This window comes from Borostomias antarcticus, assembly GCF_949987555.1.
Source record: "Borostomias antarcticus genome assembly, chromosome: 6".
NCBI lineage: Eukaryota > Metazoa > Chordata > Actinopteri > Stomiiformes > Stomiidae > Borostomias > Borostomias antarcticus.
This window is the reverse complement of record NC_140239.1, coordinates 27,067,599-27,083,874: the sequence shown is the minus strand read 5'-3', so window position 1 is coordinate 27,083,874 and position 16,276 is coordinate 27,067,599. Positions and strand designations below refer to the sequence as shown.

General features: G+C 50.9%; 1 protein-coding gene across 1 annotated transcript in view; it reads left to right on the top strand.

Moving 5' to 3' along the window:
* Positions 1-11,847: 11,847 nt before the first annotated feature.
* pak5 (p21 protein (Cdc42/Rac)-activated kinase 5) overlaps positions 11,848-16,276 on the top strand; it is a gene marked incomplete at both ends in the record, with an annotated part of 43,408 nt that continues 38,979 nt past the window's right edge. Inside the window, one exon of the mRNA XM_084439460.1 lies at positions 11,848-11,902. Within this exon, the coding sequence (XP_084295586.1) occupies positions 11,848-11,902 (55 nt within the window). The remainder of the gene's footprint in view (positions 11,903-16,276) is intronic.

The following is a 16,276-nucleotide window of genomic DNA, read 5'->3' as shown; positions in this document are numbered from 1 at the left end:
TAGGCCTATGTATGTATGTATGTATGTATGTATGTATTACGATTATCTTCAGAACTGGACACTGTATGAAGTTGACCTTCGGCAGGTGTATTGCTCAGGACCTAAGTAAGTGAAGTGTGGACTGTGAAGTTGTTTGGATCAGTGGCTCTTGAGAAAGCTGGAAAAAAATCAGCCCCTTTCGGATACAGGCACTAGGATCCAGATCTCAAGAAGGCTGCTTTGGAGTGGACACACTAGCTAACGGTAGCTAAGTAGCTAAGCTAGCTAGCGCTGATTACAAAAACAGTGTTTATAGGCATATGTGTATTTGCTATACTGTGGGGAAACATTGGTAACAGACATGATATAAATATTATATTAACTTGGTGTGAATGTTAATTTTCATGAACTGGAACTGGAGTCCTAATGTCGGAATATGCTTCATATAGGCTACATTACAAACAAATGTGGTAGCAGTGAGTGAATTGACTGAATAAAAAAAATGACTAGGAAGAAGATGTTGCAAGTAGCCTATCGTATGAGCAAATTCATTTTATTTAGTGCATTTAAGAACGGGCGCACTCAGAGCGGGCACAGACCTCGACGGGCACTAGCCTACAGTAGTGGGGGGGGGGGGGGGGGGGGGGGGGAATTACTGTACAAAACAAATAATAGCTTGAGCCACTGTTTCGCTGGTCGGCTACTGTAACGCTGTCAGTAATCACCAGTCACACAAGAGGAACGACAAGAATTAAGAAATGGAATTATGGGTCTCAGCGTCGCTTCGCTGTAGTCGAGGGCGTGGCCCCCCCCAGCCCCGCCCTGCTAGTCTCCGTGGGTACCAGACTATGACCTCAGGCTCCCGTATGTTACAGTAATATCTACCAAACCCAGGGTAGGTTCCAAACCCTGTAAACCCTTCCTTAATCCGTATGATAGAGCTGGGCTGCCTGTCTGGTGCTGCCTGAACACGGTCTGCTGTGTTAGGAATTATTCCTGCCTGAACACGGTCCGCTGTGTTAGGAATTATTCCTCTCTTCCGTTTCAGTGTTAAGCCTCCTCATTTCCCCCATGCTGCTGTACGTCACTGTGTCGCCTATTGCCGGGTAATTCATCCATCTGCGTAAGTGGACTGTGTGTGTGTGTGTGTGTGTGTGTGTGTGTGAGTGCTGAGTAAATAGGAAACACTGGGATGATTGCAATGGCTCTCATGGTTTATGACTGGACAAGGTAATTACAGCCGTTAGACCTCATGTCTGGTCAATGCCCCTACTTTATACAGCCATGTCTGCCAAAGCATGTGCCTGTGTGCGTATGTGTGTGTGTGCATGCGCATGTGACTGGCTACTGTGTGTGTGTGTGTGTGTGTGTGTGTGTGTGTGTGTGTGTCAGCTATGTATGAAATGTAGGCCAAACGCTGTGAGCAGAATGTGAGTTGAGGAGCGTCTCTCCAGGCTAGCTAGCCAGGCAGATGGGAAAGACTGGAGCTGTGTCATTAAATGAAGGTATAAATATCGAGATGCACTGGGATGAAGAGAGCGAAAGAGAGAGAGACGGATGGAGGGGTGAGCAGAAAAGATGGAGGGTAGAGAGAGAGAGCGAGAGGTTCGGGAAGAGGCGCGCAGGTAGGGCGGAAAGGAGAGGGAGATTGTTATCCGATTGTGAGAGAGAGAGAGAGAGAGAGTTTGTGCTGCTGCATTGCTAATGCCCCTTCTATGCCTTTGGTGAAACCCAGTATCCTGTCTAGGAACACACACACACACACACACACACATACACACACACGCACACACACGCACACACACACACACACACACACACATGCATGCACCCTCCCTCCCTCCCTCCCTCCCTAATCCCAGCTGCACTTCCTTATCAGTGACCATCACTGGTGTGTGAAGTCATGTGCACCGGTATGAGTCTGTCTGACCGCGTGAGCCGGCAGACGCCACGCCGGCCGGACCCGCTGACGCGAGCAGCTCTGCTGGACGCCGCCGGTTTCGGCCCACAGCCCTGCGCAGTGCTCGCCAGCCCCCTATAGGCCCCAAGTAACGTTCTGGTGACGACTGGCTCGGTCACGTTTCTGACCGTTTGAACCCCCCCCCCCCCCCCCCCGATCGCCCTGGTTTTTGTCCGACGCTCTCTTGGTAAATGGTAAATGGACTGCACTTACTCATTCACACACACATACACACATCAATGGCGGCAGCTGGGGTTCAGCGTCTCGCCCAGGGACACTTCGCCATGTCGTCAGGAGGGGCCGGGATTCGACCCGCCGACCCTACGATCATCGGAGAACCCGCCCTCCCTCCTGAGCGGGTCGATCGGTCAGACGGAAGGGTCGGTGCGGCGTAACGGCAGGTTGACCCACCCCCCCCCCCCCGCGCCGCGGCGCGAAAAGGCGGCGTGAATGTAGGTCAACAGATGTAGGTCCAGATCGTTCCGGAAGGCCGGCGGAGCGGAAGGAGACGCAGTGGGCCGGTAAACAAAAACAACAACACAGCAGAGGGAGAGACGTGCACGGAAAGAGAGGAGAGAGACCTCATACATGTTTTATAAGCAGCGCCAGCGGAGTTGTGTGTCTCCTCAGCCGTGCGGGCTGAGACGGTGAGTCCTTCGCACGGGGCCCGGGTGGTCAGGTGACCTCCCTGTGTGTGTTTGCGCCGTAGCGAGAGACGGACTAGTTGTGTAGTCCGCCGTCGACACCGTAGAAGGTTGCGATCTGTTGAAAGAATGAAAATTAGCGTGTCTACCCGGGGTTCGTGTTTACATTGCTACCGATCGGAGCCGGGACACGCCCATGCCTGTTGCAGGGCCGGCAGACACGGGACATATCTGTTCTTACAGACTGGATGTATGTATGTACTTATTTTTTTTTTAAATTCTATTCTATACTATACATGCTGTACGTTATGCTTACAGCTACTAGGCATATTCTCTATCTGCTTTTCCAAGCGTGCTGTCATTTTTCCACTGCGGAAACACCAAATTTCCCCCTAGGGGGATCATTAAAGTATCTATCTATCTATCTATCTATCTATCTATCTATCTATCTATCTATCTATCTATCTATCTATCTATCTATCTATCTATCTATCTATCTATCTATCTATCTATCTGTCTGTCTGTCTGTCTGTCTGTCTGTCTGTCTGTCTGTCTGTCTGTCTGTCTGTCTGTCTGTCTGTCTGTCTGGCTGTCTGTCTGGCTGTCTCTGGCTGTCTGGCTGTCTGTCTGTCTGTCTAATCTATTTATCTATTGAATGCCGAGTGTACCCTTTTCCACTGAAGACGAAACCCAGATGTTACTGGCCGTTAGTGGACATTTTGTCCAGCGGGGAAAAGATATAGTTAAAGGATATAGGTAAGACAGACGAGGTGTTTCTAGACAGGCCGAGTGGGTTTTCTGCCAACGGAGCAAACCCACTCTCAGTAACATTTTGATCCTCACGAGCGCGTGTTAGCGATCTCTCGCTCTTTTGCCGATGTCGCTTACGTGGCTCGAGACGCAACCTCTCAGGACCGAGGCCTGAAACCCCCGGAGGAGCAGGAGGAGGAGGAGGAGTTCCGTACGGCCCTCAGACCAGACTCCTCGGGCGGCGCCGTCCATCACGGCTGATGTGGCGGCCGGCAACCTTGGCTGAGGAGTGAGGGATTGATAGGCCATCAGGACCAATGGCGGCCTCCGTATAAATCGCCTCAATAGATCCTCTAAACGGCTGACACCGCCGTGTCACGGCCGGACCTTCAGCACGCCGCGCCGCCGTGACCGGGAGACTAGCGGATATTACCGGGGTACCGGGGTTCTATTAATGCTAATAATTGACTTGCTCCTTTGGGCCAAGATTCAGAAGCTTCTCTCTCGCTCTGGAGGTGTTGCCTCCCACTCTCCTTCTCTCAGTTCTCTCTCTCTCAATACTCTCTCTCTCTCTCTCTCTCTCTCTCTCTCTCTCTCTCTTCTCTCTCTCTCTCTCTCTCTCTCTCTCTCTCTCTCTCTCTGTGTAGGTACAGAGACCTAGTGAAATATTGCTCACATTATGCAATACCCCCGGGCCAGAGTCACCTCGCTCAGCTTAAAAGTATAACACGCGCACACACACACAAACACACACACACACACACACACACACACACACACACACGTGCACACACACACACACACACACACGCTGGAATGCATTTTATTAAAGCCCACTTTAAACAACTTGCCCTTTCTAGCGGAAGAGAATGACAGCACTTGAACTGCAGCAGGAGGCCCAGTTAAGCTCCGCCTCTTAAGAGCCTGACATGTGGTCGCTACACAACACCGCTAAACACCCAGACACTGCACAACACCGCTAAACACCCAGACACTACACAACACCTCTACACACTCAGTCACTACACAACACCTCTACACACTCAGTCACTACACAACACCGCTAAACACCCAGACGCTACACAACACCTCTAAACACCCAGACACTACACAACACCTCTACACACCCAGACGCTACACAACACCGCTAAACACCCAGTCACTACACACCACCTCTAAACACCCAGACACTACACAACACCTCTACACACCCAGACACTACACAACACCTCTACACACTCAGTCACTACACAACACCTCTAAACACCCAGTCACTACACAACACCTCTACACACTGAGTCACTACACAACACCTCTACACACCCAGTCGCTACACAACACCTCTACACACCCAGACGCTACACAACACCGCTAAACACCCAGACACTACACAACACCTCTACACACCCAGACGCTACACAACATGTCTACACACTCAGTCGCTACACAACACCGCTAAACACCCAGACGCTACACAACACCTCTACACACTCAGTCACTACACACCACCTCTACACACCCAGACACTACACAACACCTCTACACACCCAGACACTACACAACACCTCTACACACTCGGTCACTACACAACACCTCTACACACTCAGTCACTACACAACACCTCTACACACCCAGACACTACACAACACCTCTACACACTCAGTCACTACACACCTCTACACACCCAGACGCTACACAACACCTCTACACACCCAGACGCTACACAACACCTCTACACACCTAGTCGCTACACAACACCTCTACACACCCAGACGCTACACAACACCTCTACACACTCAGTCACTACACAACACCTCTACACACCCAGACGCTACACAACACCGGCATGTGAACATGTTTTATATTTCAGTCCCTGTATCCTCAAAAACAAGGAGGGGCTTGAATCCGCTCATCAATAATGGAGGTGTGGGGACGCGGGAGCCGGGACGACTTAACATGCTCGCCTGGGTGAGCGCAGGAAGCACGATGTCTGAGGGCTGGAACTGGGTTGGAACCAGAGAGCTTTTAACCCAGAAAACCACTAAGACCGACTCCGCTGTTGGAAGGGGAGAGTGGGGGGGGGGCAGAGATGGAGGCAGGGGGCGGAGTAGGCGGGGGAGGCAGGGGGGGGGAGAGAGGCAGGCGCTGAGGCGGAAGGAGAGGGGCCAAACGGACCAGACAGCGGGACAACACGCTAGCAGCGAGCCTCCGCAATTAGCGCCTTTAGTTAGCGCCTCGGCGCTTAGCAGATGGTAAATGGTCGATGAGGACGTCCAGCGGAGCGGGAGAGAGCGTTCGAACGACAGGTACGGCGCGACCCCCGGTTGACGTCGCACGCCGTAGACCTGCTGTGTCAGGCCACCCCCACGCAGCGTCCTGGGGGGGATCTGAATTAAGTTCACGACCTCCCGGAGAGAGAATTTGATATTTCGGTGATCATCTCCGCCGGTGTGTGGACTCAGACCAGAGACACGCACCATTTAGTTCGCTTTCACACAGCCATAAAAGTATATTGCCTCATCAGAGGGGGATTGAGTATGTGTGTGTGTGTGTGTGTGTGTGTGTACAAACACGTGAAGGCACGTTCCGCCGTTTCAACGGTCTCTGTAACTCGTGGAAATGTCGTGGTGAGTAAACGCTTCGTTAGACGTCAGTAGAGGAGGAGGGAAGAAGAGCGTCAGCCGCTCTCTCTCTCTCTGTCTCTCTCTCCCTCTCACTCTCTATCTCTCTCTCTCCCTCTCACTCTATATCTCTCTCTCTCTCTGTCTCCCTCTCCCTCTCTCTCTCTCTCTCTCTCTCTCCCTCTCACTCTATATCTCTCTCTCTCTCTGTCTGTCTCTCCCTCTCTCTCTCTCTCTCCCTCTCACTCTATCTCTCTCTCTCTGTCTGTCTCTCCCTCTATCTCTCTCCCTCTCTCTCTCTCCCCCTCTATCTCTCTCTCCCTCTCTCTCTTTCTCTCTCTCTCTCTCATCCTCTCCCTCTCTCTCTTTCTCTCTCTCTCTCTCTCTTCCTCTCTCTCTTCCTCTCTCTCTATCTCTCTACCTCTCTCCCTCTCCCCCCTCTCTCTCTCTCTCTATCTCTTTCTCTCTATCTCTCTCTCACACACACTCTCTCTCTCTCACTCTATCTCTCTCTCTCCCCCCCCTCTGTCTCTCTATCTCTCTACCTCTCTCCCTCTACCCCCCTCTCTCTCTCTATCTCTTTCTCTCTATCTCTCTCTCACACACACTCTCTCCCTCTCTCTCCCTCTCTCTCTCTCTCTCTCCCTCCTCAAGGTCAGTGGGATGTCGTGTGGCGGCCACAGCCGCATCCCGGCCCAAATCTTTGCGTCTGACTGTGTCTCATCCTTTCAGAAGGGCGAGCGCGCCGAGGCACGAATCCCCGCCTGGCGGGAGGAGGGAGGAGCTCATCTCCTCCTCTCTCTCTGTGGTCGTGCGTGTGGGCGTCGCCTGCGTGCTGATGCTAACCTCGGGGGCTGGCTAACAAACTCCATATGGGGGTAAAGGGCTGCTGAAAGAAGCCCTGGCTCAGCTTCACAAGGAGACGAGATGACTGGAGCGTAGTGGTGGTGACGATGATGATGATGATTTCTCCATACCGGGTTGCCCGATTGGTACAGATGCACCCCCAGTGCGTGTGCTTCCTCCGCCATATGCGACATTTTCGGTGTGTTGCATTAATCCACCTCTCTCCCACTCGTCATGCACAAGTGCACCTGATCACCTTGGCCCTGGTGGAAGCATGAGTGCCGCCGGAGCGCCTGTCAAACGAGAAACTCGTTCGAACCTCCGTCACGCGAGTAGCCGATGGACTCGCTGATCATGATCACATAGCTTATGACGCTTGCTAACATGTTGTGAATCTAGCTCCTGTACAACCGGTTTAATACATTCATGTGTGCAACAGAGACAGTGTATCTCGCTCCTAGTCTCTCTCCAGACTCAAATATCACGTTGAATCGCTGCGCTCCGCATACTACATAATAGAGTCTGGGCCACTTCGCCGCCCAAGCTGGTGTTCTGAGGGCGTATCGACGGGTCAAAATTTAAAGAGTGACAGGTCGTAGCAGCAAATGAGAGACGCTAGCCCAGGTAAGATGGGCGGGGCATATCTATGGGGGGGGAACGCCCGAACGCGGAAGTCGTTACTGATCGCATGGAATGAATCGCCAGGATTTGAGCGCCAGATTTTTTGCATGAAGTGTCCCAGACCCATAGAGAGATCTGCAGCATGCAATAGCGTAGTTAGCGTAGCGTAGTTAGCGTAGCTTACGTTAGCGTATCGGCGAGAGAACTCATGGGTCTGGGCGTCGAGACTATCTCGCCCGCTATCAGGCAGAGGGAGAAGCCATTGCGGACATATGATCCATACGTGCTGTATATATATATAGCCTCCGGCGCTCTTCTCTGTGCCCACAGAGCGCGGTGATGCAACACTGCACCTCCACTGCAGGGCTCCAGACACACGGTGTTAGGCAGGTCGGTGTTAGGCAGGTCGGTGTTAGGCAGGTCGGTGTTAGGCAGGTCGGCAGGTCGGTGTTAGGCAGGTCAGTGTTAGGCAGGTCGGTGTTAGGCAGGTCGGTGTCGGTGTTAGGTAGGTCGGTGTTAGGTAGGTCGGGTGTTAGGCAGGTCGGTGTTAGGCAGGTCGGTGTTAGGTAGGTCGGTGTTAGGCAGGTCGGTGTTAGGCAGGTCGGTGTTAGGCAGGTCGGTGTTAGGTAGGTCGGTGTTAGGCAGGTCTGTGTTAGGTAGGTCGGTGTTAGGCAGGTCGGTGTTAGGCAGGTCGGTGTTAGGCAGGTCGGTGTTAGGTAGGTCGGTGTTAGGCAGGTCGGTGTTAGGTAGGTCGGTGTTAGGCAGGTCGGTGTTAGGTAGGTCGGTGTTAGGCAGGTCGGTGTTAGGCAGGTCGGTGTTAGGCAGGTTGGTGTTAGGTAGGTCGGTGTTAGGCAGGTCAGTGTTAGGCAGGTCAGTGTTAGGCAGGTCGGTGTTAGGTAGGTCGGTGTTAGGCAGGTCGGTGTTAGGCGGGTCGGTGTTAGGCGGGTCGGTGTTAGGCAGGTCGGTGTTAGGCAGGTCGGTGTTAGGCAGGTCGGTGTTAGGCAGGTCGGTGTTAGGTAGGTCGGTGTTAGGCAGGTCGGTGTTAGGCAGGTCGGTGTTAGGCAGGTCGGTGTTAGGCAGGTCGGTGTTAGGCAGGTCAGTGTTAGGCAGGTCAGTGTTAGGCAGGTCAGTGTTAGGTAGGTCGGTGTTAGGCAGGTCGGTGTTAGGCAGGTCGGTGTTAGGCAGGTCGGTAACACAGACGCAGCCTCTTCTCCGCCAACGCCGCCTTAGAGAAGACGATCATCCACGGTCCCGATTGCACTTTTTTATCACCGCCTACGTGAATCTGAGATTCCAAATGGTTTCAAACCCAGCAAACACCTCCCCTGATAAAAGACTTGGTAATGTCGAAATGAATTGATACATCCCGAGTATTGAATAGATTCATGTGGTAGTGTAGGTAGCAGAATTTCCATTTTCCGATACTGTGTAACAATTCAGTTTGACCCTCTGACAAAGGGAAAGTGTTAAGCTCTCCAGTCTAATTGCGTTTCGCAGCAACATTTGAATGTGATACACTTTCCAGTTTGCACATAGAATGACTCTCGTATGAAAAGCCTGCAATTTGGTGTCAGGGTTGCCATTGGTGATTACAGTTACAAAGACATATGGAGAGACTGAGAGAGAAGAGAGAGCATGGCCTCGTCTGAGGTCACTCTGGCTCTTAATACCCAGGACACACTCTCTCTCTCTCTCACACACACACACACACACACACACACACACACTTAGTCACTCAGAACCACATACATACACGCAGTCACTCAGAACCACACACACACACCAACACGTACACACGCACACACACACACACACACACATAGTCACTCAGAACCACATACACACACACAGTCACTCAGAACCACACACACACACCAACACGTACACACGCACACCAGAACCACACACACACAAACACCAACACGTACACACTCACACCAACACACATACACCACACACACACACACATACACACACTCACACAGAACCACACACACACATCAACATGTACACACTCAAACCAACACACATGCACACGCACCACACACAGAAACCACACACACACACACACACCATTGTGCTCCTCTCCTCTGCTCTCCCCTGTCCTGAGGGCTGTGATCTCATTAAGATAAGGGTTCAGATCTGAGAGCACGCTGCAGAGTCACCTCTCTCTGCCTGATTCACCACCCGTGGTACGGATCACCTCAGGTAACTCAGAGAGCTCCTCTTAGATCCATCTCTCTGCCTGATTCACCACCCGTGGTACGGATCACCTCAGGTAACTCAGAGAGCTCCTATAGATCCACCTCTGCCTGATTCACCACCCGTGGTACGGATCACCTCAGATAGCAGAGAACTCCTCTTAGATCCACCTCTGCCTGATTCACCACCCGTGGTACGGATCACCTCAGGTAACTCAGAGAACTCCTCTTAGATCCACCCCTCTGCCTGATTCACCATCCGTGGTACGGATCACCTCAGGTAACTCAGAGAGCTCCTCTTAGATCCATCTCTCTGCCTGATTCACCACCCGTGGTATGGATCACCTCAGATAGCAGAGAACTCCTCTTAGATCCACCCCTCTGCCTGATTCACCATCCGTGGTACGGATCACCTCAGGTAACTCAGAGAGCATCTCTCAGATCCACCTCCGCGATAGGCCGCAGATCAGCGAAGACTATGAGAGCCAGCTCGCTGCTTGTTGGAATGCGATAGCGTACCACGGAAACGGTTAGCGCGCAAGCTAACTTCCCTAGCGGTATCTCATTATGGGATATGTTCTGTCACCTACCCTGTCCTTAAGCCACGTTAGTTATAGCTTTTACCCATGACTCTGTCTGAACCGACACTGCATATTATAATTCCCCTGCGTCTGCTCTAACGATGAGTCACGTCAAACGCTGTCTCTACAGTAACTCATGCACTGTCATACATCCCTAACTCTAGGTTGGGACCCCATATTTAGACTGCAGCTGCCCCCTCAACCCCTGACCTGACATGCAGTACAGCAGTGGCTCTGTGTGTGTGTGTGTGTGTGTGTGTGTGTGTGTGTGTTTGTGTGTCCTAACCCAAAGTGGCTTGTGTATTTTTATCCCAGGGGACTTGGAGGGGTGTGTTTGATGCAGCGCTTGCCTTTTGCCAGAACACCCACATTCCATCTCTCAACACTTTATCTTTCGCTCTTTGTTTGCGTATAAAGTGATCCGGACATCTTCTAGGGGCCTGTGTGTGTGTGTGTGTGTGTCTGTGTGTGCGTGTGTGCGTGTGTGTGTGTGTGTGTGTGTGCGTGTGTGTGTGTGTGTGTGTGTGTATGCGTGTGTGTGTGCATGTGTGTGTGTGCGTGTGCGCGTGTGTGTGTGTCTGTGTGCGTGCGTGTGTGCGTGTGTGTGTGCGTGTGTCTGTGTGTGTGTGTGTGTGCGTGTGTATGTGTGTGTGTGTGTGTGTGTATGTATGTGTGTGTGTGTCTGTGTGTGTGTGTGTATGTGTGTGTGTGTGTGTCTGTGTGTGCGTGTGTGTGTGTGTCTGTGTGTGTGTGTGTATGTGTATGTGTGTGTGTGTGTGTGTGTGTGTGTGTGTGTGTGTGTGTGTAGCACAGTGGCCGTGCCTGATAGTCAGAGCTAAGTACCCCCTGATTGTGAACAGAGGCCCAGACGTTCACACTACCGACCGGACCAGCGGTCTCTCCTGCTTTCTTCCTTCTCATCTCTCTCTCGCTCTCTGTCTCTCTCTCTGTCTCATTCTCCCTCCCACTTAGAAACAGTGTGTGTGTGTTTGTGTGTGTGTGTGTGAGAGAGAGAGAGAGAGAGAGAGAGAGAGAGAGAGAGAGAGAGAGAAAGATTGGCTTGATGAGCTAGGCACGGGGGTTGATGTCCGTGCTCTATGGTTGGCAGTATGCCATATGTGTGTGTGTGTGTGTGTGTGTGTGTGTGTGTGTGAGTGTGTGTGCGTGTGTGTGTCCTTACACTGTGCCAATCAGGGAGAAGACACTGAACACACACACACATACACACACTCCGCTGCCAATGACGTGAAGGGCTAAAGGGGACCGGGGGAAGGTCGCGACCGTCGGTTTGGGACGGGGCCCGGCGGAGTCGTGTCTAGGCTGTCTGGCGGCGCCCTGGCCCTCGCTGCAGCACGCCGCTGGCGTAGGCCCTCTCCCACTCCCATTGGGCGTCGCCGGAGCGCGCAGACGGGGGCAGAGGCGACGGCGACGAGCTCCGCCCACCCAGGCTACCCCACGCCGCCCGCCCGCCCACGCCGCAACCCGCCGTACGCGCCGGCCGCCACGGACGGCCGAGTTCGTTCCGTCCCGGGTTCTCGTGACGTCGTGTCTTCGCCGGGGTCTACGAGCTCCGCGGGACGCTGGCTTCTCGCCATCGCGCTGCGTCAGCTGAACACACGGGCGCCGTGTCGGGACTTTCTCATCATGGCTCGCCCGGAGCTTTGGTTCTGGTTGAGAGAAACGGTGGATCTTTTACCAGGTAAGCGCGCTCGCTGGCTGGGGGGGGGGGGGGGGAGTCAACGACAAGACGCACGGTCAGACTAGACCCTTCTGGAACGTCCGAACCGGAGTGGCATGTACAGCAGTTCAATGCACAGCAGTAGGGTAGTAGGGCATTTCAAGCATAAGCTTGTTGCTGAAATGTACAAGTACCTAGAGCTAAGAGCTGCGGTCTGACTCAAGCATCTAGAGAGATGTTTCACAGCAGCATATGAACTAACCGAACAGCTTGTTTACCTCAGAACAACAACATCAACAACAGCAAAGCTCCACAAGGACATAAACCTTGCTGATGTAAACAAAGAGTGTTGGTCTGTTAGGGAACAAGCTGACACAGTGTACCATCTTCACCAGATGGTTCTGTGGAAACTGGGATGGAGGTGTGTGTGTGTGTGTGTGTGTATGTGTGTGTGTGTGTGTGTGTGTGTGTGTGTGTGTGTGTGTGTGTGTGTGTCAGGTAGCCTGGCTCTGACAGACCTGACAAGTAATGCTTACAAATTAAGATGTTCAACGAATGTTTCGGAACATTCCAGAGAAGATGCGGACGACAGAAAAAATCCGGCATGTGTTGGCCGAACGACACAATGGCTGAATTTAGGCTTGCTTGTGCTAACAATGGGCTTTCACGGGCTAACAATGGCCTCTGTTCAATAATAGATTCGAACAGTCAGCACCGACAGTGTGGATCAATGTCATACCTCGATTTGACTGCGAGTTGGTTTCTCGCAAGCAAGAAATATTGCCCAAATCGTGATGACAGCTGGGGAAAATACCAATATTTGGTTTGTCTCTTTATAAAATGTCTCTTTCTCTTTTTGCCATGAAGGATGAAAGATAGGCAAAGTTGACATGAGGGGACACCACTGCATGAGCACAGACTGAGGCTGTGTGTTATGCTTCCGTTTGATTTAGGCTCTGCAAGAAAATATATGCATGAGCATCATAAACTAGCTAAGTGAACGTTCCGTGCCCCAAATACCAAATTATGTTTTTTAAGGAGGATCTAACGAAAAACATGCAACAAAATTAGCATGTTAATTTAACAAAACCACTGAGCAGTGGGAGGAAGCGCTCTAACCCACTTACTAACTAGACCTGCCGAAGCACAGCAGAACATGTTCTTGTGGACCAAAATAGACACACACACACACACGCGCGTGCACACACACACAGACACACACAGCAGAAGTGAATATTGGGGAGGTTCCAGTGGACGTGTGTGTGTGTGTGTGTGTACTGGTATGTTGTGGCTCAGTTTGGGCGAAGGGGGAAACGCCTGCAGTGGCTCAGTTGGTAACAGATGGTTAGGAGACAATTCCGCCTGGGAGTCAGGAACCCTGCCCTCTGTGTGTGTGTGTGTGTGTGTGTGTGTGTGCGCGTGTGTGTGTGTGTGTGTGTGTGTGTGTGTGTGTGTTTGTGTGTGCGTGTGTGTGTGCGCGTACGTGCGTGTGTGTGTGAGAGAGAGAAAGAGAGAAAATATCTTGGTATGTCTGTGAGTGGTGGCCATTACGTTTCAGCTAGGTTATCAAAATACCTTCTTTATCACTGTGGTGTGTGAAACAGAATTCTTGACGTTCTCGACACGAGACACAAGAAGTTGTCTCTGCGTAGATCCTTCCGGACTCACACTGCCAGCTCACTTTCACAGATGAAGGTCATTCCTGCCTTCCCAACGACTGTAGATGTGAGAATAAAACCAATACACACACACACACACACACACTCACACACACACACTCAAAACTACGCAGCGTGGGGGACAATTACACTGTATTCACCCTGACTGCGTTCTGCGGTTTCGGCCATTAACAAGCCACCGTCGCCTTTCTGAGTGACATTGTTCCTTTGGTGGTGCAATAACCTTGCCAGCGTTAATGTTCTTCATAAAGTGCCGTACGATCTCATAAATTACTGTTGGGGATCTATTTGTGTGGCAGCCAAGAAAAGCCGCGCATTAAATAGTTCCTTTAGCCGGAGCGCAGAGGCGAGTCCCGGAGGCCCCCGCGCTTCAGAACATGTCGCTCTCAGATCAGGAGAGACGATTCATCCGCCGTGAGGAGGGGGCCATGCGCAGCGACGGCGGTGCGCCTCGTTGAAAGCCTGAGAAATTGGGTTGTGTTTGCATATGTGAGTGTTTTTGCGTGGGTTTTACATGCGTGGGAGTGCATGTGTTTGTCTTTTGTGTGTTAAGTGCAGTGTACGTACAGCGATGCCTTGCGTGTGTGTGCGCGATGCGGTACATGTACGGTACGTGCTGTGTTCATATGCCTGTGTGTGTGTGTGTGTGTGTGTCCCTCGCTCCCCTATATTAATGACTGGGAGCTGTAGAGTGCTCTGGGCCAATCTGGCCCTGCATCTTAGCAGTGCTGCCAGGCCAGGGAGAACTTAAGCCTCGCTAGACTCAGTAATCTCACTCCCAAGACACTCCGCCTACAGTAGGCCAGGAGTATGGAGTCTGAAGTATGATACACCGCCTACAGTAGGCCAGGAGTCTGGAGTATGACACACCGCCTACAGTAGGCCAGGAGTCTGGAGTATGACACTCCGCCTACAGTAGGCCAGGAGTATGGAGTCTGGAGTATGACACACCGCCTACAGTAGGCCAGGAGTATGGAGTCTGGAGTATGACACACCGCCTACAGTAGGCCAGGAGTATGGAGTCTGGAGTATGACACTCCGCCTACAGTAGGCCAGGAGTATGGAGTCTGGAGTATGACACACCGCCTACAGTAGGTCAGGAGTATGGCGTCTGGAGTATGACTGCTGACAGTGCAGTTACAGTAGGCCAGGAGTATGGAGTCTGGAGTATGATTGCTGACAGTCAATTTTTTTCACAAACAAAAACTAGCGTTTGGGACCTGTCAGGACGTTATTGGCTGAACTGGGCTCCAATAGTGGCCAATGGCTGCACAGCTTCTGCCCTTTGTAAATAGACCATAATCAAACGATGTAGGCCTGATCCACCAAATCACACTTAAGGATGTTCCGTTACATTTTTAATATAGTTTTTGTCTACTTTTTTAGCTATTAGTTAAATTGAATTAATTGACAAGGATCTGGACCACAGCCACCCAGCAACTGAGGAAAAGGAGGCTACTTCATTTGAACTTGATTGAAGACAAAAATAAAGAAAAAGGTGAATTTGAACAAAATGTCCTGGATATAGCCTTCTACTCTTGGGTGTGAGGAAGACATTCTTAGAGATTCTCCTCAGTGAAACACAATCATTCATAGAAGAAATGAATAGTGAAGGGAATATGTTATGCACTGTTGGACATATAGAACTAACAGGTGACAGAGGACAGGGGGGTATTCCAGAAAGCGGGTTCAATAAAGTCTGAGTCTAACCTAAATCTGAATTAATTTATGCTTAGATTGGAAACGCCTAGGTTATGCTGATGAATTCGGCATCAACTTCGATCAGGTAGGCTGAATGAGGAAATGTGCGACAGCTGCTTCAAACTCAGCACGATATTAGATTGGAATCAAATGTATTGCCATTGAGCCCACAGTGTACAAGTAGCCTGTAACAACGCAGTTATATTCTACTGTAACGAGATGCAGTGGAGGAGCGATTTTGGGGAAATGCGTGTCATGACTATCCAATGACAATCCCTTGCATCTACATTAAACTAAGATATTCCAACAGATTTAACAGATTAGCATTTTATTTGCAAATCTGTTGGGCTTCTCTCCCATGTTTTTTTCCCTGCAGCCATTTTGCATATCACTACCGGATTTGTGACATAAATCCTGCTAGCGAGAGGTTACTGTAAGTTCACAGAGTGAGTTACCATGGTAACCGACCCACACTTTCAGTTAACTGTCTTTCTGGAACGGGCTTGAGTTGTTTTTCTCTCTCAAGTTTGAGTTGTCTTTCTCTTTCAAGTTTGAGTTGTCTTTCTCTCTCAAGTTTGAGTTGTCTTTCTCTCTCAAGTTTGAGTTGTCTTTCCTTGCCTAAGGCTAACTGGTGCGATGCATCAAATAAAATAATAATCTTCCTGGGACGGAAAACCCAGGCTTTCTCTCATTTCAGGATTAGCAAACTCAACATTTTCACCAAACCCACTTTCTAGAATCCCCCCCAGGTGTGTGCAGGTAGTACAGGCAGAAACATGACAGGTAGGCCTGGAGTTCTCATTACTCTTTGCTTTTTAGCCTACTTTGAGTTTGATGATCCAGACTTATTTATTTAGGTATTTAATTTATTTAACAGTGGCAAATTATTATTATTATTATTTTTTGCTATCGGGCAATTAATCGGCTACTGTGTTTTCCCTGCTCCAAACTATCGTTATTATATTGGCCTAAAAATCTACTATCGGTCGACCTCTAACAAAAACACAAGCATGTA